Raw genomic sequence first — 25,412 nt, forward strand, 5'->3', positions numbered from 1 at the left:
AAAAACCACTTAGTAGCCATCCGGGATGAATGAGTAGCCCTTGTATTCATTTTGCTCCCTCATTGCTACAACACTAAAATTCTAAAATGTCTCAGTTTTCTAGGATAAACTTTCAGAATCGACAACTTCTCCGGATGTTTTGGAGATTTCGGTGGTCCACTCAGTTGCCTTCTGGTGTCAAAGGGTGGTCCTTGTAATGATTTTGCTCTCAACACACGGATTGCAAAAAACTGCAGCTCTCTATTTTTTTTATTTATATTTATTTATATTGACAAGTATTCATGGCCACTTAAGACCCTACGGGGAACCTGTCCTGGAATGGAAACTATAAAGTCAGCACGTCTGGTGACTCTAAAACAATCAGAAACAAACTGCTGAGGCAATTTCAAGAAGTTTGATGCCCATTTTGTTGAGGTTCATTTGAAAATTTTTTATGACCATTCTTGGCCTCACTGGGAACCTGTTCCGGAATGGCCACTCAAATTTTCACACATCTGTTGGTATACCAAGATAATACACAACAGTCTGCTGTGGAAATTTCGAGAATTTTGACATCCATATTGTTGGGGATGCAATGAGAAATGTTTTTGGCCTACCTTGACCAAACACCCCCCCCCCCCCCTTCCCACACCAGGTTAACGTGTTTCAAAATGGCCACTCCGGAGTCAACTTGTCAAGAACACACGCTGGAAATAGAAGTTTGATACCCATATTGTTGATGTTCCCTTAAAAATTGTTCATGGCCATATATGATCCCTCGAGGAACCTGTTCTGGAATTGAAGATGGCCAATTGAAGATCTGCACGTTTGATGGACCCAAATCAATAAAAATCAACCTGCTGATGAAATATCTAGAAGTTTGATACTCATATTGCTGATTACCTATCGAAATCCACGGTCAGTATCATCTATGCAGGACATGTCCCTAGAAATCCGGATTTCCCGGTGATTCCTAAAACAGCATGATAAAGAAGAAAATTCTGAATCGAATGAGCCCAAAACGGTTGAAATCGGTTAAAAATTGCCAAAGATATAAGCATTTTAGTTTCGTGGGTACCCGGGTACCCTGCTGGCCATTTAAAGGGTAAAAAAATGTCGAAACCCCTCTCTCCACCCCTCCTCAAAATTTCAGTTAACCAGTACAATAGATTTTTGCCGTCATTATTGTGGATGTGACAGAGTTTCAACCTCCAACAATGAAAATTTATTTAGATATCGCGAATTGAATTCCAAAAAGGTACCCGGGTACCCAGCCGGCCACACAAGGGTTAAGATGCAAAGGAAGACTCCTTTTAAGGGGCTCGAAAACCGCCTTCAAGAGGCTCAAAAGCCTCTAAAAAAGAGGCGCAGAAGCCTACTTTACGGGATTCAAAAGCTGAAAGGAGTTTCCTTTCAAAGGATTCGGAATAATTCTTTCAAGAGGATTGGAAATCTAACTTCGAGAGGGGGTACCTCAATTAATGCAAACGTTCGAAGGGGTACCTCTTAAGAAAAAGGTTGTGAACCGCCACACCGTGTGAGATGCCACACCTCAGGGGAAGCAAAGCATAATCATTTATATTTGTATTTTAACCCAAAAACAAAAAAATTCATCGCATGAATAATGTCTCATTTCCACTGCACTGTGTAACAATGCACAGGCGAGGATATTAGTCATTAAAAGCCTTTTATTTTATATTTTTTCTCCCACAATCAATTACACAAATCGTCAAAAAATAAACATATTGCCTTTTTCTATATTCACAACCTTTTTTGAACTTGTCTAACATTTTAATATGGCCTCATATTCTCCGAAGCAATGTTTTTTCATTCCTGGTTTTCTTTCGTAGTGTATCTGGCTCTTTTATTTCATATCATGTATCCATATTAATATCAATCAAAACGAAGGATTGGGGCGCAAATTGATCTGTTTGTCATTATTGTGATATTTTCAGTAGTGAGCGCGCATGATTAATAATAAATTACGACAGAGATTACATCGAAATCGTTCCTTGTGCAAATATCTATCTTTGGAGCATCTTATTAAGAAAAGAACAAATATCCCAGGACGTCTGAATTTTCTGGGCAGAATTCTCCTCCTAATCCCTTGCAATATCATTAACTTCGTATTTAACATGATTTTTCCACTTAAAAGATAAAAGGTGCTGATAGTGTTTAGGTGTGGCATATTACCCTGATTTTTTCGCGGCATCTATACCGATTATGAGGGATAGACGCCACAACACTACAATTTTTACTCAAAACGTTAATTGCTTAAAAACATAACCTACAAGAGTTATCCAAGAGGATCCAAATAATGAAATAAACATGTGGGTTCGTTAAAATTTTTGCAAACCCGTACAGAAAGTTTTTATTTTAATTGCGTTAGATCGCGTTTTAATCCGTGGCATAAATAAAAGTGTGTAACAGTTATATTACTTTTTTGGCTGATAAGAATGAGCAGTTACTACTTACGTTTTTGTTTTTGCTACAAAAGACACACTTTCACATACATTTGCACCAATAAATCAAGTCTGTTCTATCAGATCCCTGCAGTGCGGCATCTCACCCGGATTTACCCTAAATAGGGCACTGCACGGACTGCTTTGTCTCTTTTTCGCTGCAAAGAAATTAGAAAACAACAAGGCCAGTAAACGTCAAAACTTATGAGGAACAAAAGAGAAAGAGGTGTTTCCGTGCAGTGCCCTATGGCAATTAAGTACATTATACATATTTAATCAAGTTTTCAAAAATATTTATTTTCGCTCACATCGTGGCGAAAAAAAAAACTTCCGAGACTAGGTTTTCACTTGATAAAAAATTGTTTTCTTTGTTAAGCTCAAAAAGCCAAGAGGTGTATCCTGCTGGAATAATTTGCCACTTGAAGTAAAACGTAAACCAACTATGACAACCTTCAAACTAGCATTACGAAGAGCAATTTAATTTAACAGTCTAATACTTTATGTACATCACAAGTAGTATCTTTGTTGCACTTATTGTACCCTAAATTGTATCTCCTAAAAGTAACTTTTCTTGACCTGATCAAAAGTCTTGTACTAGCAGGCTATCGTTTTTAATAAAGCACCAATTACCAATTTCCAATAGGTTTACAATTATTTTTTTTAAATGAATCAAAAAACCAACATGCATTGCATGCAGGGCTGGATTTATGAGGGGGCCGAGAGGCGTGGGCCTGGGCTCCCACAAATCTTTGGGTACCAAAACCAACCTTTTTTGTACATTTTGGGGCCCCCACATACCGTCGGCCTCGTAACCCCCTTCCGGCTAAATCCGGCCCTGATTGCATGTTATTATAATGGGTTTGCATGAACAGGTTGCATTTGATCATATCAAAAGGACCATCATATCCTGAGTAATACGTATTTGAACGTGTCGAAAAATTATCCTGATGGCCGCACGTTTTCATTCCAATCTTACTGATACCTATATAATTCTTTTGTATACCTATCACATGTAGTGTCACTAAGTCTTGAAACCCCTCCCTCCTTCAACCTCGGACGTTATTTTTGCACGAACCCAAACCGTCTTGTAAAATCAGTGCGGTTGTCAATTAAAAAACCCAGAATAATCCACCTAGCAGTGATGGTGCCTTTCTCGTGAAAAACATAAAAAGTAACAAGAAAAGCACATAAGAGAGGTCGAAATTGAACTTTAGGGAGATAGATTCAGTTATTTTTTTCAATTTGTATTTATTTGCGTTCATTTGAATGCATTGCAGCAGATTTCGAAAAAAAAATTTTTTTCGATTTTGAATTTTTTTTCCAAGTCGAGTTGAGTCGATTGGTATATAACACTATGGGTCTCCGAGCCTTCTATCAAAAGTTCAGTTTTGGAGTGATCCTATAGCCTTTACGTATACTTAGTATACGCGAAAGGCAAAACGGATCATCATATATTCATTATTTTTCATTTCAGGAGAATATATTTGGAAAAGGGTGCTGCTCGACATACAAAACCCTGTCACGCATTCTGTTGAACAGACTGAGATCGCTTGAGGAGATCTGCCATACAGACGAACGGCACTATCATCACACGGTCGCATATACTCCTGTGCTTTGCGCACGATATCGATCTTATTGGAATCTATCGTAGGGTCGTAGTAGGGGCTTTTGTCCCATTGAACAAGGAGACGGCGAAGATAGGCTGAACCACATTAGAGGAGCGTGAGTATTTAGAATGTCTGGCTTCTATACACATTCTTCATTAGCAACTGTCTGGGTCTGAGCTTGACGACCGACTGGCAAATAGCTTACACAACCTCACTTGATCAGTACAGTTGCTGATGAAGAATGTGTACAGCCGCCAGACATTCTAAATACTCACGCTCCTCTAATGTGGACGTGTACTATACACATGTGGAAGTATTGGCTTGAGAAATGGATTGCGAGTGATTTGACTATGCGTCCAATCTGGGAATCTCGAGCTCGTTCAGTAGCCGCTAGGTTGCGAAGGCCGACGGAGGTCCTTCGTAGCTTAGTTGGTTAAAAGCACCAGTCTAGCGTACTGTAGGGTCATGGGTTCGAGTCCCATCGAAGGGAAAGTGGTTACCTCCAATACATTTTCCAAATCAATATCTTCCACATAACGCACATATTCACATATGAGTTTTCATAACATTGTAAATTCACTTCCCCATGTTAAATTTGAAATACAGTGTTGTTGTACATATAACTTTATGTGTGAAATAAGCAATAAGACACTTAATGATATTGACATATTTTGAGCGAAGTGATGTGCTTAGTTTTTGATGCAATTAAGCTGCTTCTCATTTTCCGAAATAAAATAAAACTAAGCCTAAAAGCGACAGCTCAAAAATAAAAAAAATCGAATAAGACCAACAAGACGTTTGTCAGAAACAATTCGATGTGTGTCAAAAGTAATCATGTTCACTTTTAAGTTTAATTTAATTTCAATTTGGGAATAAGACACAGTTGATTTGATTGCATCATTTGATGCAAATGTTTCGAAGTGATGGGTTGAAAAACCGTAAAAATATATTTATCCTCAAGGATTTCGGGTTTCTATAAAAAATACAGAAGGGAAGATTTTTCTCCTTTTTTCACATGCACATTTCACATTGTAGATGGCCCACATGACCGCTTCCTTCCACATACATCTAATTTCTAAAGTGAACAAATGCGTATGGTAAAAACTCCGTATCCTTAGAAAAACATTAATTTTCGTAAATTGATCGAAAGCTTCAATAGATCTGACATCGCTGACAATAAAAAAAAAAAAAGTGTTTCTCGTCTCCGGGAAGTGCAATCATGACAAAGTACTCAATTTTCATTACCTTGCAAGTAAAATAAGAACCATTGTTTTCTCCACATCAGTCATGAAGAACTATTTGCTATCTGTCGAAATTGAAAACAAGGAGAATGGACAACAACAGTAATAGAAAATATGAAATTAAAACTGTTTTATTATTACTCTTATAATGGTCATGATAACCTCCTATAGAGTATCAACAAATTATATACCGCTATTGAGGGTGACAATGGGTCTGGGGGGTGAGAATGGGTCAGCGCTCTCATCGGCAGCCTGGATGTCGGATAGCAAAATCGTTCAAAAAGGTCTCTTATATTTTAGTCTTCTTGCCCTCAGATACATTCAATCTGTTCTATAAGCACTCTAAGTAGTTGAAACAGTGACCCATTCTCACACCCATTTGACCCATTGTCACCCCCGACGACGGTACTATGTTTTATTGCAGTTTCGTTACTACTCTATATATAATTTCCCAACAAACATCGAAAACAAATAAAACGCTTATACAGCCAAAAATAGGCTTCTTCAGTTAACAAACTTGCTTATTCAGCTTAAATTGGACCCTAAAGCCCTACTTCGTTTATGGTTGCAAACGGTAGTGCATCGGTCAAGAACACCTAAACCAATCTTATATATAAAAATGAAATGGTCTGTGTTCGTATCCGCATAACTCAAAAACGGCTGGATGGATTTTTTCATTTCTTCAGCAGAAACATTCGTTATAGTTTCCGACGGGTTTATATGATATTTCCTAATGCGAAAATTACGAGTAAAGTTGAGCAAATCGTGAAAAACTAAAATTGTGATTCATATGCGAACTTTGCATGGGCAGTTCGGAATGCACATTCTCGCCTACTATGCAGGACAACGTCTGCCGGGTCAACTAGTGTTCTATAAATTCTGATAATACTCAAACTCAGTGAAAATAATATTTTTGTGTTAGAGACTTCTTAAGACATGTTTTAGGCTGAGCCACGTCTGTTGCTGAAAAGGCAACATATCAGGACGAATGAACCATCAGCCCAAAACATCAGACCAATATATTAACTGTCAAAGGTTGAGTCAAGTGACCTGCGGTGCTTTGGTAGTGCGTTTGAATCATATTATTCCGTACGTCAAACAAGACCGAAAATGTCGAGGAAACAATTTCCATCTATTTTTAAATTTCAAATTTAACAATGTTTCAACTTTTGAGTCGGAAGAAAAACTTACGCGTACAGGATGATTAACTTCATCGTTCCCTGAAAGCAAATCGAATATCGATTCTTCATTTTAGGACCCAATTGTTTGTTGGGTTTATTCACTTCTTCTAGAGTGGTCCATTTAGCCGGAAAGCTATCTTAAAGATGTTATGAAGAGGTTCTGGTGGAGCTCTTAGATTTATTAGCAATTGGTCATGAAAACCTTTTATGGAGCATAATATATCTTAAAATGTTATTGTGATGTGATCAATACCAGAAGAGTCAACGATACTCTGTTATGGAGAAGAATGTGAAGCTCGCATGTCGACGGGGCGTGCGTAAGCGGACACTCTTCAGATAGATAATAGATAGATTAGAGAGTATCAGCCAATTAGGCTAAAGATCATTAAAAGTGAAAAGTGAATAATAAGAAATGAGAAGTGCGAAGTAAGAAGTCTTTTTTTTCGGTATTCCTCCTTCCTTTTTCCTTTATCCTCGTTTCTTTTTCCCTATTCATTTTTCCTTTTTATTTTGTCCTTTTCTATGTTCCTTTTTCCATCTTTCTTCTTTCTACTTCCTGTTTCCTGTTCCTTGTTATCTTTTTCTTTAATTTTTCTTCCTTCTTCCTTTTTCCTTCTTCCTTCTTCCTTCATCCTACGTCCTTTTTCCTTTTTCTTCCTTCCTTCGTCCTACGTCCTTTATTCTTTTTCTTCTTCTTTCCTTCTTCCTTCTTTCTTCTTCCTACTTCCTTTTTCCTTATTCCTTCTTCCTTCTTCCTTCTTATTTCTTCCTTCCTCCTTCTTTTATCTTTCTTCTTCCTTTTTCCTTCTTCCTTCTTTCTTCTTCCTTCTTCCTTCTTCCTTCTTCCTTCTTCATTCTTTCTTCTTCCTTCTTCCTTCTTCCTTCTTCTTTCTTCCTTCTTCCTTCTTCCTTCTTCCTTCTTCTTTCTTCCTTCTTCCTTCTTCCTTCTTCCTTCTTCATTCATTCTTCTGTATCATCGTGTTAGCCTCATGATAAGCGAATGCGAGAATTGGCTTACAAGCCTCGCAGCTAATAATCGTGCTGAATGAATACTAAGCTGCCAATAAGAAAAATAAGAAGAAAAGTAGTATCAAACATCTTATCACATGTTTTTTTTTTTTGGGGTTTCATAAAAATTGGGAAATAGGACAAACGATGAAAGATGGCTTCTTCAAGGAAGGAAATTTGGTGAGAATATTCCATTATATATATTTTACTTTAATTGGAACTGTATGATTATACAGATATAAAATAACTATCAGGGCACCCTATTGAAGCGATTTGGATAGGAAGAGTGGGATTGCCAACTTTCTATTGTTTACATTTCGTGGATAAAGGGCGGGCTCTTCTTCCCATCTATTGGGTCAATCTGGGAAATGAGGGCTTGATTGTATTATTGTTTGTCATGATCAAATCGTTTGTCAGATATGGCCAGTGCTATCGGCAGGTGCCTTGCTACAATAGATGGTAGTATCATCATCATCATCATCATCATAAAAATTGAGAAATAGTGAAGTTTTTTTTTAAATTGGTAACATTTGACGGCTTTGACAGTCAGGGGGGTTTTCTATAACCAATTATGCTCAAATTTGGCCTAAATATTCTTTGCATATAAAAGAATATTGTGGCCGATTTTCGTAAAATTTGGTCAACAAAAACCCCCCTGACAATTATTGAACAAAATCTTTATTTCCCCTACCTGTTGATACAAAGCAAATATAGTGGAAGTAAATGGAATAGTGACATGCTCCAAGGACACGGCCACCGCTACTGTCCTATGAATTTATTTCAATTTCATATTGTTTCCATAGAAAAGCTGCTGTATAATAATCAGCAATTTAAGATGCTTAAAAAAACTATTCACACAAACCCGACATGCTCACATGATAGATCTCTCACATCATCCATCATAGGTATATTACATTTATCGTTCCATTCCTGCAGCTCTAATCGGCAGCTACCCCACAGTCTGCTCCCGAAAGAATCCCCATCCTCCATATACAAATAAAGCTTCACCAAACCACCATTCTTCGGTGGAGTGATTCAATTTTGCCAATTGTGGCCATTGATATTGATTGAATTGGCGAGCGAACCGGATTTCGGTTATGGTGCCTTTTTTCTGACCAATGGGGAATTCAAACTGTGCAAATCGGGATCGAACCACTTTAATAGCCAAAATCAGCACTACAGTGTGTGCACTATGAACCACAGTCGTTAATATTGCGGCAAAATCCACAAAGCTCAACAAATATATGCCAAACTGCGCTAACACAATAAATAATATAATAGCTGAATATGAGTTTGTCCCCTTTTTCTGCTTTTGAGGTTAATTTTTTATTTTGTTTCCCATAGTACTTGAATGGAATGGAACCCCGAATGGGGCGCACCACATCGAATGGGTAGCCACTTCCGATGTGGCTTTGGGAATCGAGATTTTGCAAATATTTGACAGAGCTTTGGTTGGTAGCACGATGACCGCATACAAAACGGAGCCTCCAATCTATGACTTTTACCAATGGATGGATAGATTTATTGTAGTGGCCAATCGATATGATACATTGGTTTGTAGAAACATAAAACGATTCGAGCATATCAACGGCGTTCGACATAGCCACTTGGTATATAGGTTATTCTAGATTCAATGCCAGCAGGATATTAACGAATTTTCGGCTGCTGTCTCATCTAAATCATAGCGTTGATGATATATCAGAGCAGTATTCAATACGCCGGATTTTAGGGGGAATATGGCCCAGGCCCCCACGAAACCTTGTGTTCCAAAACGAGTTCTACCCTTCGTTTGCAAATTTGGGTACACACAGGGCCCCCCCAAAATGGGTCGCTCCGGGCCCCCACGCTACTAAATCTGACCCTGGAAAATGCTAACAATTGACTGAAAAAAATGCTTGTTAAGCTTGTTGATAATAATTTCAATCATGTTGATATTTGGAAATGAAACGTCATGAAACTTAATCGATAAAAACGTGGCATTATCAAGCCACAGATGGCAGGTTCGATATCTGTCCTCCAGTCGAGAAAATTATCAGGGCTGAAGCTCTCCTGACCTTTGGGTATCATTATGCTTTTGCAACACAATATATGTAGTTTATAAAGTCATACATTTGTTGACATCAAAAGTTCGTATTCATAACTGCGTGAATGCATATAAAACACTGAGTTCGGAGTCGGCTTTAAGTTAATTGTGTTAAACAAAAAACGTAGATAAAGAAGAAATTGCTATTCAAAAACTAGATATTATCGGATTCTATTCATCTCTTCTGTTTCCACTGAGGGAAGGTGGTATCAAAAACAGGTCAAAACCTGTCCACGTGGTATATGGACAGCCCCATAGCCTTTTTCGTACTTTTTCTTTCTACTTTCTACTTATATGGATAACACAATAGGCAAGTCAATCAAAGCAGTTGATAGAATTGCTATCATATAAGCGTGGAAACGTTAAAAGAATGATGGAGTATCAAATTGAATCAGCAAGAAGTAAGAACATTGAAAATGTGGTGGACAATTAAGAAAGCTCCTAACTGCCGTAATCTGAAAAAGTGACATATACGCCATTTTACAAAAATTGTGTTAACGAGTAGTACTCATCGAGCTCTTTTACAGAAAAATAGAAAACATGTATGTTGTAAATTGGCGCATACGTCACTTTTTCATTACACATTACGGCAGCTAATCTCGTTTCCTTTTCTTAGTAAAATGCTCCAACATTGCTCGACACTTGCTGGATTAGTCGTGAATCCTGTTGAATTAACCCAATTACTGTGTTGACATAGCATTCGAAGGACAATGCACCGAACATCTTCTCGTCGCAATGGAGCATGCTATAAAGTTAATGAGATTGTCGAGTTTTTACTTAATGCATTCAGATCGACACGACTTACAAGTTTGAGTACCCTCCAGCAGAAGTTCGGCAAGCCATGGTGCCCCTTGATTTGATTACTATTCAGCATTGCAGAGAAGTCACGGTGGTGTAAACTGTGAGCGGTGTGGAAACGTCGCCTGCGAATTCAGGAAACGTTTAATTTCCGCTCCGCCTAGAGCCGTCTCGTGGTATTTGTTAAGGACTAATAAGCGTGCATTGGGTATTGAGTAATATGTTGTCCCCTCTTTACAAAGATTTTAATGTAAATAAACTTTTTAAACACACTTTTTAAAACTCATTATTTGGTTACAATATTTCTGTAATTTTACGGAAGAAATCTAGGAGGAATTTTTAGAAGAACCATTGAAAGAATATCCAGAGGATTTTCTGGAGAATTCTTAGAGGATTTCTAAATGAATTTTTGAAGGAATTTCTGGAGTAAATTGTTGAAGAAATTCCTGATCGCACTGAGAGATGCAGCGGACGTTGTTTACAATGTCTATGATATTTTCTCTGCGTGCTATTAGCTATGGTTTTACTCCAAAAGCATAGCGCAACATTTAAAACATGGTCACATTTTAAATCCATTTATTGTGGTGACTTCTAATATTGGAGATTCTGTTGATCTACTAATCACATGATTCAAAACTTGGTTGATGAATCAGACTGACTCATGATAAAACCGCTCCTTTTCATGACCCGCAACACAAAAAAATAATTTGCTCAAGACACACATCATTTATTCTGAAGTTGAGGGGTTCGCAAGCTACTTAAACGCCCATGATAAAGTAAGCGTTATTTTTGCTACGAAATAAAATAAAGTTTTCTCTTTTATGCCAACTCAACACTAACACTGCTTTACGACACACAAGTACATTTTTACGACGCTACTGTTGCAGATAAGTAATTTCACAAACTGTTACTTCAACATTGTCAATGCTTCACTGTACGATATTTTAATGGCCATCCTACAACATTGTTTCCTGGAGTATTTTCCTCGCCATTTAACTAAAGCAGCCAGCCACTTCCAAATGTTATGAAATCACATCATCAAATCTCAAGTTGATTGCATTTAAATTCAGACTTAATCGGGTACACAGTTGGTCATAACCATGCTTGATAAAAACGACTTACCATCCAAATCACTGATGTCCCACATTTCACATCATTTGTTTCAGGTGCTGCTCACACCACCGGATGAAGGACCTCGGATAAAGGGGCAACGTATCAAACTTCAGGATATAATAGATGGGGAGTACACACCAAAAAAACTCAACGGAAGCTGGATTGGACGTAAGTTGTACAGGCATTGTTACGTTCTGTCCATGATACGACATTCAATAATCGCGTTCCACTCGATTAGGTAGTCTGATTATGATGTTGCCTAACTAACTGTTTTTTCTTCTTTCGATATACACAGCCGACGAGTTTCTATATCAAAACCACTGGGGAGAGATAAGTTTGCTCAACATGAACAATTTATCGGAACGAATTCTGATGTCCAATACGACACTGGTAAGTGGAAATTAATCGATAAGTAGCATATTTTCATTACACCTTACCTAATTATTTCAATTTCTATTGTATACCGCGGGTGGATGTTATACATGAATTAATGAAGGTCAGCTGGAGTTTGGTTTGACTCGCGATCAACCGCAATCTGCTCACAGTTTTTCTTTATTTAATTGATCCTAAGCACCACGAATTTTGGGATAATTTCAATGAATTATGAAGAAGCGATCTGATTGCAGATACGAAAAACCCTAAATCTCTTCTTGTACTCAATAAAGCACTCTGTTTTAAACTCGTTCGAGTTTCAGATGATGAGTTTTTGCGCTGCTGTCTTTAACCGACATGCCGTATTTGATCACGGGGAGCATGATTTGTTTGTAGACAGCAAGCTTATTTTTTCAGGGGTAATGACGATACTGCGTCACTGTTTTATCAACCTGATGCTTGAAAATAGGCTTGCTGTAAAGGATCAAACCAAGGTTTTTCCTGTTCGGGTGTGCCACTCGCGACCAATTATAAGATTTATTGTAGCTTTATCCGTATCCTTAGTGTTTAAGTGTATGTCGAATTACTCCAGTGCTATTGAGAAGCAATGCAGTATCGGTTTCGATACAGTTGTTGTTTTGTTTTCTCAAGACCACCATGACAAGGTCCCGCTATTTGGACCCTTATTGGACAGCAATCCCATTGAAGGCGCGCCCCTTATCAATAGGAAATCAATCCTTTCTTGAGAAAACAGAACAGTAATACTGTTTTTGGCCATGCATCGGAGCCCTAGCCACATCCTTGTCTTGCTGCTAGAATATCACCATAGTGAAACTCTTAAAACCCGGGATTTAGCTCTGTCTACAAGACCATTTCAAGCAAGAGTAATAAGAACATCCGTGTGTTCCTCTCACTACCATATCAAGTATCAGAACGTCGGCTCCAGGGCACGTTCACCTCAATTTGGGAGATTTGTGCCATCGCCTTCACAGCCTTTTCATCACACACCTGACGGAAAAGGAAGTGAACAAAAAGGAAAGGAATGTGGATGGGAGAACAAAGGGAATGTTTGGAAAAGGGCCCTTGAAGAGGGCATACAACGCATAAGCGTACAAGAGCTTATAGCTCCTAACCACAACGGGTTATGAACAACAAAATACTCTGAAGGTTCAGGTTTCTGAAGTCAATTTCACTAAGTAAGTGTTTACCAAATATTTGGAAGCGCAATTGTGCATAGACTGGGCAGTTACATATTAGATGATAAGAAGTTCCATAATCGGATTCACAACTATCACAAACAGATGATTCAACGCGTTGAATATTTGCCATGTGATAGTTCAGTCGACAGTGACCTGTCAAGGCCTTGACTAAGACACTGCAATTCTGTTTAGACAGATTAGCTAAATAGCTTGCTACTACCGGAGATGGCTCCCGGATGTACAATTTTGTTTGATGACATGAATCCAGACTACTCCAATGCCATTTGTGCTGAGTGACAGCCCAAGAGTTGATCAAAAGCTTCACCCAACACTTGGATATTGGAATAGCTGGCTCAGGACCAATAAAGTCATGCGATGCTCCATTACGAGCTAACTCATCAGCCAATTCGTTTCCAGCTATGGAAGAATGGCCAGGTACCCATATAAGGTGTAAAGTATTTACTGAATTCAGTTCCTCAATTTGAGTTCGACATGCGATTACTAACTTCGGCCTTGAGTTGGCCGAGGCGAGAGCTTTAATAGCTGCTTGGCTATCTGAACAGAAGTATATTACTTTGCCCATAATGCGTTGCTGCAGTGCAGATTGCACTCCACACATGATGGCAAATATTTCCGCTTGAAAGACAGTGCAGTGTGTACCCAGCGAGTGTGACTGTTCCAATCTCAGCTCACGCGAATAGACGCCTGCACCTGCTCTACCTTCGAGGAGGGAGCCGTCAGTGTAACAAACAATGCTGTCCGACATACTTCTCTCCAAATAGCCAGATGTCCACTCATCCCGCGAGGGAATTGTGTCGAAAATGTCCTATAAGGAAAACTACTAACTTGTGTGAGATCACTTGGAGCAAGGAAAATTTTGTCCCAATTAACCATAAGCGGTAACAACGAAGTGTGTGTAGAACTGCGGTTTACAGGATTCTCTTCCATAAAACCGAGAACCCATAGTCGGTAAGTACAAGAAAATGCTTCTTGTTTGAGATGTATGTGTAGTGGGGCCACGTCGAAGAGAACTTCGAGAGCAGCCGTGGGAGTTGAAGAGAACGCACCAGTCATTGCCATTAGACACATCCTTTGGAGATGGCCTAATTTAGACTGAATTGTCCTCACTTCCCTTTTTTGCCACCACACAAGACATCCATAAGCCAAAATTGGTCGTACAACTGTTGTGTAAATCCATTTGATATATTTGGGTTTAAGACCCCATGTTTTACCAAAGGTTCGTCGGTATTGGCCGAAAGCCATACACGCCTTTTTGATTCTGAACTCAATGTTAGGAGTCCAGGAAAGCTTTGAATCCAAAATTAGACCCACATACTTTACTTGATCTGTTACATTGATTTCAGAACCAAAAAGATGTAATGGACGAATACCATTACGATTACGTCTTTCCGTGAAAAGAACAATAGATGTTTTATTCGGATTGACCGAAAGGCCATATTGGCGACACCAACTTTCAACTACCTGAAGAGCATTTTGCATCAGGTCGAATAAGGTAGTAATGCACAAACCCACTATCAATGTAAGATAGTCGTCGGCAAATCCATAGGTAGGAAAACCGCCATTATTGAGTAACCTCAATAGCGTATCTGCAACGAGATTCCACAAAAGTGGAGATAATACTCCCCCTTGAGGGCATCCGCAGACACTTAATTTCCTAATCGCTGCTTGACGTAATGTCGAGTAGAGATGTCAGTTTTTAAGCATCTGGTGAATCCATTTGGTAATAATATTAGGTAGCCCATGACAACGTGCGGCTTCCAATATTGCATCGAAAGACACGTTGTCGAAAGCACCTTCAATATCTAAGAAAGCACCCAAGCACGATTGCTTCTGAGCGAATGCTTTCTCGATATCGTACACAACCTTGTGTAGAAGAGTCACGGTGGACTTTCCAGATTGGTAAGCATGTTGATTAACATGAAGAGGCATGTTTGCCAAACAGTCATCACGAATCTGATGATCGATAATACGTTCTAAGCATTTCAGAAGAAATGAGGTCAGACTGATGGGTCTAAAACTCTTCGCTTCTTCATACGAAGCACGTCCTCCTTTTGGGATAAACTTTACAGTGACATCCCGCCAGGATATGGGAATATACCCAGTAGCAAAACTGCATACTAAAAGCTTTTTCAAAACATGTTTGATATGTTCAAAACCTCTCTGAAGTAGAACGGGATAAATCCCATCCTCCCCTGGAGATTTGTAGGGAGCAAAACTGTTAAGTGCCCATTAGACTGGCCCAGGAAACAAAAAGCTGTCTAATGCCGCAGGCACCCCCAGGATTGTGTCTTTCGGTGAGAAAATCAATCTCTCAAAATTTCAGCTTAATCGCTTGTTGCATAAGCTGGCGCATCTGATTTGAAGTTTGTATGGGGATTTCTGCCAAAATATATAGGAAAATACACCTCCTTCATTCATTCGATCTGAAAATTGGTTCTGATTGCTCGATTGACCTCAGAATTGCAAAAACGGCAGTTGGTATGCTACAGAACAAATTCACAGAACATTGTATGATGATTAAATGAACTTTTATATAGGTTTCGGCTGATTCGATCAATAAATCCAAAAATACACAAATCAGCTCCTAATAAATCAGCCGAAAACTATATAAAAGTTCATTTAATCATCGTGTAATGTTCTGTGAAATTGTTCTGTAGCATACCAACTGTCGTTTTTGCAATTCTGAGGTCAATCGAGCAATCAGAACCAATTTCCAGATCGAATGAGTGACGGAGGTGTATTTTCCTATACATTTTGGCTAAAATCCCCATACAAACTTCAAATCAAATGCGCCAGCTTATGCAACAAGCAATTGAGCTGAAATTTTCAGAGATTGATTTTCTCACCCAAAGACACAATTCTGGGGGGTGCCCCGTGGAACTCGACAACATTTTTTTCTCCCCATACTAATCTGGGACAGTCTAGTGCCCATTGAATCGATTCAGTAGTTATGATTCTACGTGTTTGAGCCCAAGACCCATAGCTACATGAAAAGACATCAGGATCATCCGAAGATGTTATATCGACACATCCAGGGAAGTGCGTATCAAATAAGTGCTCTAACGATTCTTCATCAGAAGAAGTGTAGTCGCCATTTGGCTTGCGAATTTCGCCAACTTGGAAATCCTTGGATCTCGCAAGAATTTTATTCAATCGACTGGCTTCACTCAAATTGGAAACATTTGCACAAAGGTTTTTCCAGCCGGATCGTTCAGCAGATCGTAGAGCCTTCTTGTAAGCTTTGCGAGCCAACTTGAAAGAATCCGTCCCTGCTGAATGGCGTCTGTTCCAACTCCTTCTGCACTGCTTCCTTAGCTTAGCCAAATCGGAATTCCACCAAGGGGTTCCTCTTGAGGTTTTTACAGAACGTAAAAACCTAGCTTCTTCGAAAGCTTCCACGATGTGCAACGTTGTAGTATCAACTGCATCATCCAAGTCGGTTGGAGTTTCTATAGAAGGTAGATATTCATGAAATTTGGTAGAGAGAAATTCTGTGTAAAGATCCCAGTTTGTTGAACGAAGATTTCTAAAACGCAGAGTCTGCGAAGTAACATTCAAATGATCAAAGTAGATGTAGCGATGGTCAGATATCGATTCCTCATCTGACACATTCCAATTCGTCAATTCGTGACTGATTCTATTGGAGCAAAGGGTTATGTCTAACACTTCTGCTCTATTAGATACCATAAAGGTTGGGCGATTGCCTATGTTAAGTAAACTAAGTTCGGTACTACTTAAGTATTCCATCAAGCTGGAGCCTCTCAGATTGATATCCGAGCTACCCCAGATGATGTGATGAGCATTAGCATCACTGCCGACAATTAGCGGAAGGCCTTTTGAAGTGCAATATATGACAACTCGTTTGAAAGCATCCGTAGGGGATGGTTCATCATGTAGTAAATAAACCGAACAATAGACGTATTTCCTGACAGGGGTTCCGCCAGTTGCATCAATTGTAATAGCACATACATCTCTGCTTGTTAGTTCAGAGATAAGTGTAGCAACAATAGCGTTGTTAACAAGCACACATGCACGCGGCATTGATCGAGAGTTTGCAATTTCTTTACTGAAAGCAGCAAAACCGGGTTCACTAGGTTACCTAGGTAGAAGCTACCCTTGCGAAAATAGGGTTCCTGCACCAAAGCCACTTGGGATTTGCCATTTTGCATGAGTCTACAAAGATTAATCGTTGCTGTTCTTTTATGCTGAAGATTGATTTGAGCTATCTTAACTGAAGCCATTGCAAATTAAGATAATGCACTCCACAACTTCAGCATTAATAAGAACAGCAACGATGAAACCAAATTGGTATCTTATCAAGAAAGTCAAAGACGAAACACAGAGTACAATGTGTATAACGCATAAAGCGAATTCATATAGGTGACAATTTGTTGAAAAACTAAATAAAAACATGCTCATAATCCCACTTTTATTTAACCTCAAGTTGAGATTGAATAAGAGTAGCCGATTATTTCGGAGAAGCAAAAAGTCAACTACGCCATAGCTCCGGTTAGCGCAGTAAGGGCTAGATACTGTGAAGGGTGCCCTGGTGCTTCACAGGCTCCGTTAGCGGTTAGGTTCTTTTTAGACCCCCTAACCATTCATTCGTAGGCACGGTAAGCATAAAGCCGCATCACACCAAGAATTTGGGGTCACCTGTATGGTGGACTTCTACCACCGGAACAGGCAATCCGTAGCGTTATTCTTAGCCAGATAACTGGCTGCCGACACCACACAGCTATCTTGGCTGTTCGGGGAGAGAAGTTGACATTGACTTTACGTCAACTCTCAATGTGGCCGAACAGCCAATTTGGGATAAGTGAATCTGATTGCAGCATGATACGAAAAACCCTAAATCTCTTCTTGTACTCAATAAAGCACTTAATTAACCGACATGCCGTATTCGATATGGTTCATAAAAAAATTAAATTTTATATAAGCAATTGTCCACGGAGGAGGGAGGTATCCAAAACTGCCCAAAACCTGTCCACGTGGTATATGGACCGCCCCTTGTTGATAATTTTCACCAGCCCGCTGGGAAGATTGTAGTAGTTCGCAAAGTAGTTTGTACACTAGGTCATCATACCAAATATTGTCGAATGCCTTCTCGATATAGGGAATGGTCTTGGCGGAGGCTTTAGAGACAGAGTACATATACGGCCTCCACTTTAGCATCCTTTGTGACGTCATATACGATTTTGTGTTGATTGGGTGGATAGCCTTGAGAGAAGGCTGATAACTATTAGAAGAAGAAGGATCCTTTCCAAGCTTTTGGATGAGGATAACTTTGGCTGACTTTCATGACGATGGATGGGAAGTAGCTGAGACGAAGGCACTGAGTAAAGATCAGCATGAGGTGCTCGAAATACGTAGCAGTCATGTGCTCAAGATTTAGGATGTTGTTTTCGTCAGCTGAGATCTCCAGCCCCTTCGATAAGTCGATGGGAGTCGTATGGATGTTATTCGCATGCTCGTCAACGGCTGCTTCGTGTGGACTGAAGATGTGTTGTCCGAGATTATTTCGGTAACCTTCTCTGCAGGCGTTATCAAGCGATCCTTACAGCCATTTTTCTGGTGGATGGAGTGGGTGGTGCTGGACCTTATACTGACACAGCTGCTGTTGCCAGTCGCTTGTGCGGTTGTAACGGTGAGAGGATTGGAATCGTTCGACTGGGAGCTGGAATGGCAGATAATTCACCTCGTTGGGTTAAGGAACACCGATCTTTTTCGACATTGTCCTAGTCGAATCCTTCTTCGAGAATTTCCAGGAACTCCACCTGCTTCGGACAGGCACTACGGATCGGCCACCACCATCTTGTTGCACTGATCTGTAGGATGAGAGTCACCACACTTGCTGCAGTGCGGCTGCATGCGGCAATTCTGGGTGCCGTACCCAAAGTTAGTACACTGCGTGACGTCACGTAGTGCTCCCAGTCTACGACCCTGTAATTAATAGCGCCGATGAGCTTCATGTCCTTCCAAGCGATGGAACCGTGCTTGTCCCGATACTTTCTCGTCTAGTCAGGACGAGCGATTTTGTAGATGTGGACAGGCTTGAAGCCATAACCCTCCAAGTCGGAAATGATCTCTGTCTCATCCATATCGTGGAATCCACGCAGCAAAGCCTTCGCGGCTTCGTGCTGGGGAGGTCGTGAGTGTAGTAATCATACTTGTGAACCTGTATGAACTCCACGTCAGACTTGTGGTGATCCTTATTTGATGGCATATCACCTTCACACATTCACTGTAAAGCCGGAATGTGCAGTTCTGGCCCCTGGCAATCAGTTGGCGGAGCTTTGGGCGTAGATCTGGTGACTTGCCATTGATGAAAATCGGCGACCACTTCTCCTTCCGCACTAGTCACGCTTGTTGATTTGATTTCACAACAAAGCACCACATCTTTCCATGACTGTTTTTAATGCGAAACAGAGCAAAGAACCTACAATACTTTTATTTGATTTCTTGAGATAGAAAAAAAAGCGCTTTGCTGTCTATCTTATCACAATCACGACCTTTTGCAGTACTGCTTGCAGCTGCTGCTGCTTTCTCCGCTTGTTCGCCAGCGAATTGCCAGTGTCATCGTCGCACGACGAAGAGTAGGCGTTGCTAGCAAGAAGCTCCTTGGAGAGGTTGCCCTCTTTTCCAACGGCAATGTGCTTCGACACCATTCAATCCTTGGCACGGAAAGCTTGACACCGTGAATTACTTTTACCATCGGAACAGATAATCCGTAGCGTTATTCTTAACCGATTCATAGGCTACCGACACTCCACGGCTATCTAGGCCTCACGAAAAAAATGAAATTAACGTTGAAGATCAAGTCCACAAATATAGGTGATGGCTGACCAACGCTTGGTTGTCCGGTGATAGTCGTTTGATGCCCCTTTTCATTAGCCTACGGTTATCGGTACTACTACGATCTCGGAGAAGACGACTGTTGTTATCAAAGACAAGAGGGGGATCTTGGTGTTATTGGCTTCTGTTTATAGAAAGGCAAACTTAGTCTGTAAAACAATTTACTTTTTCTCCTTTGCTACCGCTTAGTCTGCTCAACATTGAGTCGCTGTTGTCCCAGGATTCCCTTGATGAGCGGTCCCGCTTCGGTGTTTATGTTGTCGTGTCCTTCTTCTTATTGGTATTTGTATTTGTATTTTAGATGGTATATCTGACAACTAGTCTTAATAGAAATAAAAACTTATAACTAGTTTGACAATCGTTTAACCCGATTTACGAAACGTATGGTTGGCTCGTTAAACTTGAATAAATCTTCTACAGCCGTAAATGCGCGAATACATGGTAGCGTGGTTGTAGTAAAGTAGTACATATTCCGCATTGATCTATTCGGTACACGGAAGTTTATCATAAATAGAAGATCTGGGGCAACAGTTTCAGCAGCAAAAACTTGAGCAACAAACAAAGATTGCTGTATTTTTCGTCGGGATTCCAGCGTGTCTAGCAATCGACATCTATCAGGATACGGCGGCAAGTTTTCGGGATCTCTCCACGGTAAATATTATAGCGCTGAAAGTAGGAATCTCATTTGTACTTGATCGAGTCTTAAGCACCACGTGATCTGATGGGGGTGCCAAACAAGAGAAACATTTTCTAAGAAATTTTTCGCAATCTTAGAAATGATGCCTAGCTGCCTTGTTGCCTTTGAAATTATCGCTGAATGATGCACATCAAAGGTCATTCTGAAGTCCAGCATGATCCCAAGGTCAATCAAACTTGATACTCTGTCTAGATCTGTCTAGATTAGAATTTTGCCCCAATTACAATCCTGACCTGGACATTCCCGTTTCTTGATCCGGTACAGCTCCTTGATTCCCTGGTCCTTGAGTTCAGGAGATAGTCGTCAGGAAGGGTCATTGCATTGAAGTTGAACACTATGTACTTGACGGTGTTGAGCTGGACGGTGCTTAATAATGGATATCTGCGTACCGTCGCTCAGTTTGACCATCGTTAGCAGTCGTTCGTATTGATTCCTGTTCTGAACCTTTAACACGTAGGATGCATCTCTTATCTCCTTACTGGCGCCGTCAATCGCTTCGCCGTTGAACGCTTCTACGTAACGCAAAAGGACTAATGGTTTGGTAGGTAGTAGGTAGACCATTAACGCCCTGCATCCGCAGAACTTGCAGCGGTCCGGACATATTTCCTGGGTCCATGAATGGGTGAGTCCGATTCAAAATGTGGCCAGCTCCATCGTTAGTCACACGCGCCGACAACCGGCACTGGTGCATTTCGATATTCCGCGAGGCAAATACGCTCTACGCGTTGATGTGTTTGAACCGCGCCGGCGTGGCGTGAAACTCACTTTTGCTGTTCGACACTACCGCGCTCAATACTTGAAGTCAGTGACATTATTCACTGCGACCACGAATAGTACCACGCGTCTCCACCAAATGTTTCAAAGCAATCGATTGTAGTAGGGAGAACAGTGCACTATGCGGCAGGATAGGGGAAGGGGGGGCAATATGCCCTAGCTAAGCAAACACTGCTCTATTGTCTTATTTGTAACGCTATTCATGGGTATTTTTACATTATGCAACAATTAAACAAGATAGTTAGTTGATGCCATTCAAAAATTGTCAAAAATCTCAATCATATTGATAATATTCACATTTCAAAAAAATGGTAATATGTATTCTGTCGCCGGAAAACTCATGAGGCAAAACGCCTTTTAGCTGGCAGCTCCTAGGGAACAAAGCACCATGCGTCGGCGAATCAGCATTCTGGTATGGATAGTGCGTGGAGACGCAAGTACATTGTAGGTTACTGCCACTAGGGCATTTTGCCTCGCCAAAATGTTGGATGTTTCTTCAAAATGTGGAAATTTTCGGTTTTTCCAACCTTCCCATACACTATTTTGAAACTTTTTTCGCCTAACCTACATAATTTTAGATCTAGTTTTGTTACGGTCATCCTTATGACGGTAAATATGATGGAAACCACAAAAAGCGTTTTGCCTCGGGGGGGGGGGGGGGCGTTTTGGGGCCTCATCCCCTACAGATTTACGCAAAAAGATGCATTTTACGCCAAAAATATATTTTTTTTTGAAAAAATGTTGTTCTACAAAGCTGATCGGAATAGTAAAGGTATCATCAAGGTGCTATCAAAAAATAGGGTGGCCCATCATACAAAAATTTAAAGAAAAATTGTGGTTTACTGACATGCAATGTTCTACATACTTGTGGCGCAGCTTATTCCACTAAGTTTGCTAATAAAACTTTTCTGTAGCTCCTAAGTTGACTGATTTAGAACAATTTTATCTACTTAAATTAGGGTGGCTCTAAAAAACAGTAGAGTAGAGTGGGGCAAGAGTACGCACTTAGTTTTCAATCGAACATGGGGTGCTTATGAAACAAGCCTCTGCATATCAAATCAATGTCGACAATTCGTATACTTTTCCTGTATGTTACCCAGCGGTAAAAATATTGAAATAATTGAAATTCATTTTTTATTGCAAGACACGTGAAAAACGCACTCTTACCCCACGCAGTTTTCCAATCATGTGTTTTAAGTATATATTAATACAAATAAGAATTAATAACATTTAATTGATGTTCATTCAATATTATGAAATGTTTAAAGATTTTAAAGAAAAAAAAACTAAGGAGGTAGAAGTATATTAGGTTTCGCATGGCCTAAACAAAGGAATTTTCCTTAAAGAAAGTTCACTAATTACGTAACGCAAAATTTGGCCATTTCATCATCCTCCCCCCTATGTTACAATTTTTGTATGAAAACCTCTTAAAAATTGTATGGCTCGTCTTACATCTCGCAAACCCCTCCCAGCAAAACGTTGAGTAATGTATGGATGTTGCTTTTGATAAAATGAAATAATCATTTAGATGAAATTGTATTTCCAGACTATGTTTAGATGTAAAACAATACAGAATACAATTTCATTATTTCACTTCAGCGCTTTGTTCGCTAAGTCTCTTCTAATACCAAATGACTTCAGCTTATCCTTAGAAGGAGAACTTGTGATAATTTTCGATTTTTATCACTTTTTTCATTGTTGTGTATCTTTACGCTTCGGAAGTAGTCTTATATCGGCCGGAGATACGGTTTTGACATCAGAACTCGAAGATTCACATGCGTAGTCTTGCCCCACCCGTTCCTGCGTACTCTTACCCCACAGTCCCAAAATGTAGAAGTTAATGGTTTTGATCTCTTGTAAAACCAAACAGATTGGTGTTCTGCACCATAAAGTATTATATACAAGAGGTTATCGATATGGTATAATGTTCACCTGATTGAACATGGTAATGGAATACTAGAGGCGGAGATACAATTATTTTTAGAGAAATGACCAAAATATTGTCTAACTGCATAGAAGTGCTGTACCAGTTTTGGCCATGTTCCTAATTTAGCCAGTTTCTCGCATAACTCCAAAAAAGCAGTTTTCGAGGATTTTATTAGCTCTAACAGGAGATATATTCTTTATGCTTCTTCGCTGTTGAAACTGATCTACAGTTTTTTGAAAAATATGCATTTTTCAAGGTTGGCCAAAATAGGCACTAAGGTGGCAAAAACCGGTGCACTTACCATATCTCCCTTGCTGTTCATTCATTTTGTTTACAATTACACATGACCATTAGGGTGGTTCAAAAAATCGATTTTGCTCCACAGCGCTCATCTGATTCTTTTTCATGTTCTGAGTGTCCTCTGAAAATTTGAGCTCATTTGGATTAAAACTGATTTAGCACAATCCGTTTCAAGTTTGCATGCAAATTAGTATGGGGAAACTTATGTTTTCATTATACTGTGATTGACGCTTCCTCATTAAGCTCAAAAATAGAAATACTCAAGAGCTTTCACTCAGCGAAAACCGCATCCTAATTAATCGTTCCAATAAGTAGTAATCGAATTTAATCTATACCGTAGTTTTCTGGAGCTAATTTTGTAACTCTTCAACAGGCAACATTGCTGCTCGTGGTGCGAAAGATAGCGCACACAAATTCAGGCTACTATGTTGCACTGCACATTTCAGTGATGCCCTCAAAGAAGTTTAACGATCATGACTAAAGATTCGCAACCTGTCTTAAAATCGATTACTAATTATTGGGGCTATTAATAAACATGCCGTTTTCGTTGAGAGAAAGCTGTTAAATATTCTTTATAGCTATGTAGGTTTTCTATTAACCTGCGTTTAATAGGGAAGCGTCATTAACGGTATAATGAAAAAAATAATTTCCCCATACTAATTTGCATGCAAACTTGAAATGGCTTGTGCTAAATCAGTTTTAATCCAAATGAACTCAAATTTTCAGACGACACTCAGAACATAATAAAGAATCAGATGAGCGCTGTGGAGAAATATCGATTTTTTGAACCACCCTAATGACCATAGTTGGTCAGAATACCTGTCAAACTGATGCAGTGCTGCTAGTTTACCTTTTTTTATAACTTCAAAAAATCGAAAACGTGCTCTTATCCTACGCCTACTCTTGCCCCACTCTACTCTATTTTTGATCGACTTACTTCGTTTTCGAAAACTAAAATAATATCACTTGTTATAAGACGAGTTTGTACAATCCCATTTAGTTCCACCACTTTAATTGTACCTTGACAGATACGTATTTCGACCTCAACAGTAAGGTCGTCCTCAGTGTCTCGTACTTGACTCGACTTCGAGTGTTTGGCCGAAAGTGATTTGGCCAAAAGTCATTTGGCCGAAAGGGTCATTTGGCCGAATAGGACATTTTGCCGATTAGGACATTTGGCAGAATAGATCATTTTTCACTTCTGACTGTCGGACGTGAGAAGTAAAAAAATGGGGAGTGAGAAGTGAGACGTCTCAGTATTCACTTCTCATTTCTCACTTCTCACTGTTAAAAGTGAGAAGCACGAAGTGAGTAGTGGAACGTGAGTTTTTACAGTAAGAAGTGAAAAATGAGGAGTGAATAGTGAGACGTCTCACTTCTCACTTCTCATTTCCCACTTTTCACACCCTATTTCTCGCTTTTCAAATGACATATTCAGTCAAATTACCTATTCGGTCAGATAACCTATTCGGCTAGATGGCCTATTCGGCCAAATGACCCTTTCGGCCATGTAAGCCTTTCGGCCAAATGACCCTTTCGCCTAAATGACCATTCGGCCTAATGGTTTGTTCGACCTAGTGGCATTCGTCCAAATAGGTTTCGGCCACACGACCCTTCCCCGCATTTGAAAGAGCACTCATATTCTTTTTTATGTCAAAAACCTAGATTAATCCACTTAGTAGTGATGGTGCCTTTCTCGTGCGAATAAAAATATTGGCCATACTTGCATAGTCCGATCTGGCCAATTTTCAATAGGAAACAATGGGATAGAAGTCTGAGTCGAATGCAACTTGTT

At 39.8% G+C, this 25,412-nt stretch overlaps 1 protein-coding gene across 1 annotated transcript in view; it reads left to right on the forward strand.

Moving 5' to 3' along the window:
* The window catches only part of LOC134209786 (inactive dipeptidyl peptidase 10-like), a 289,540-nt gene that overhangs the window by 245,226 nt on the left and 18,902 nt on the right, over window positions 1-25,412 (forward strand). The window contains exons 3-4 of the mRNA XM_062685818.1: window positions 11,526-11,640; window positions 11,768-11,862. Of these exons, the coding sequence (XP_062541802.1) occupies window positions 11,526-11,640; window positions 11,768-11,862 (210 nt within the window). The remainder of the gene's footprint in view (window positions 1-11,525; window positions 11,641-11,767; window positions 11,863-25,412) is intronic.

This window comes from Armigeres subalbatus, chromosome 2, assembly GCF_024139115.2.
Source record: "Armigeres subalbatus isolate Guangzhou_Male chromosome 2, GZ_Asu_2, whole genome shotgun sequence".
Taxonomy (NCBI): Eukaryota; Metazoa; Arthropoda; class Insecta; order Diptera; family Culicidae; genus Armigeres; species Armigeres subalbatus.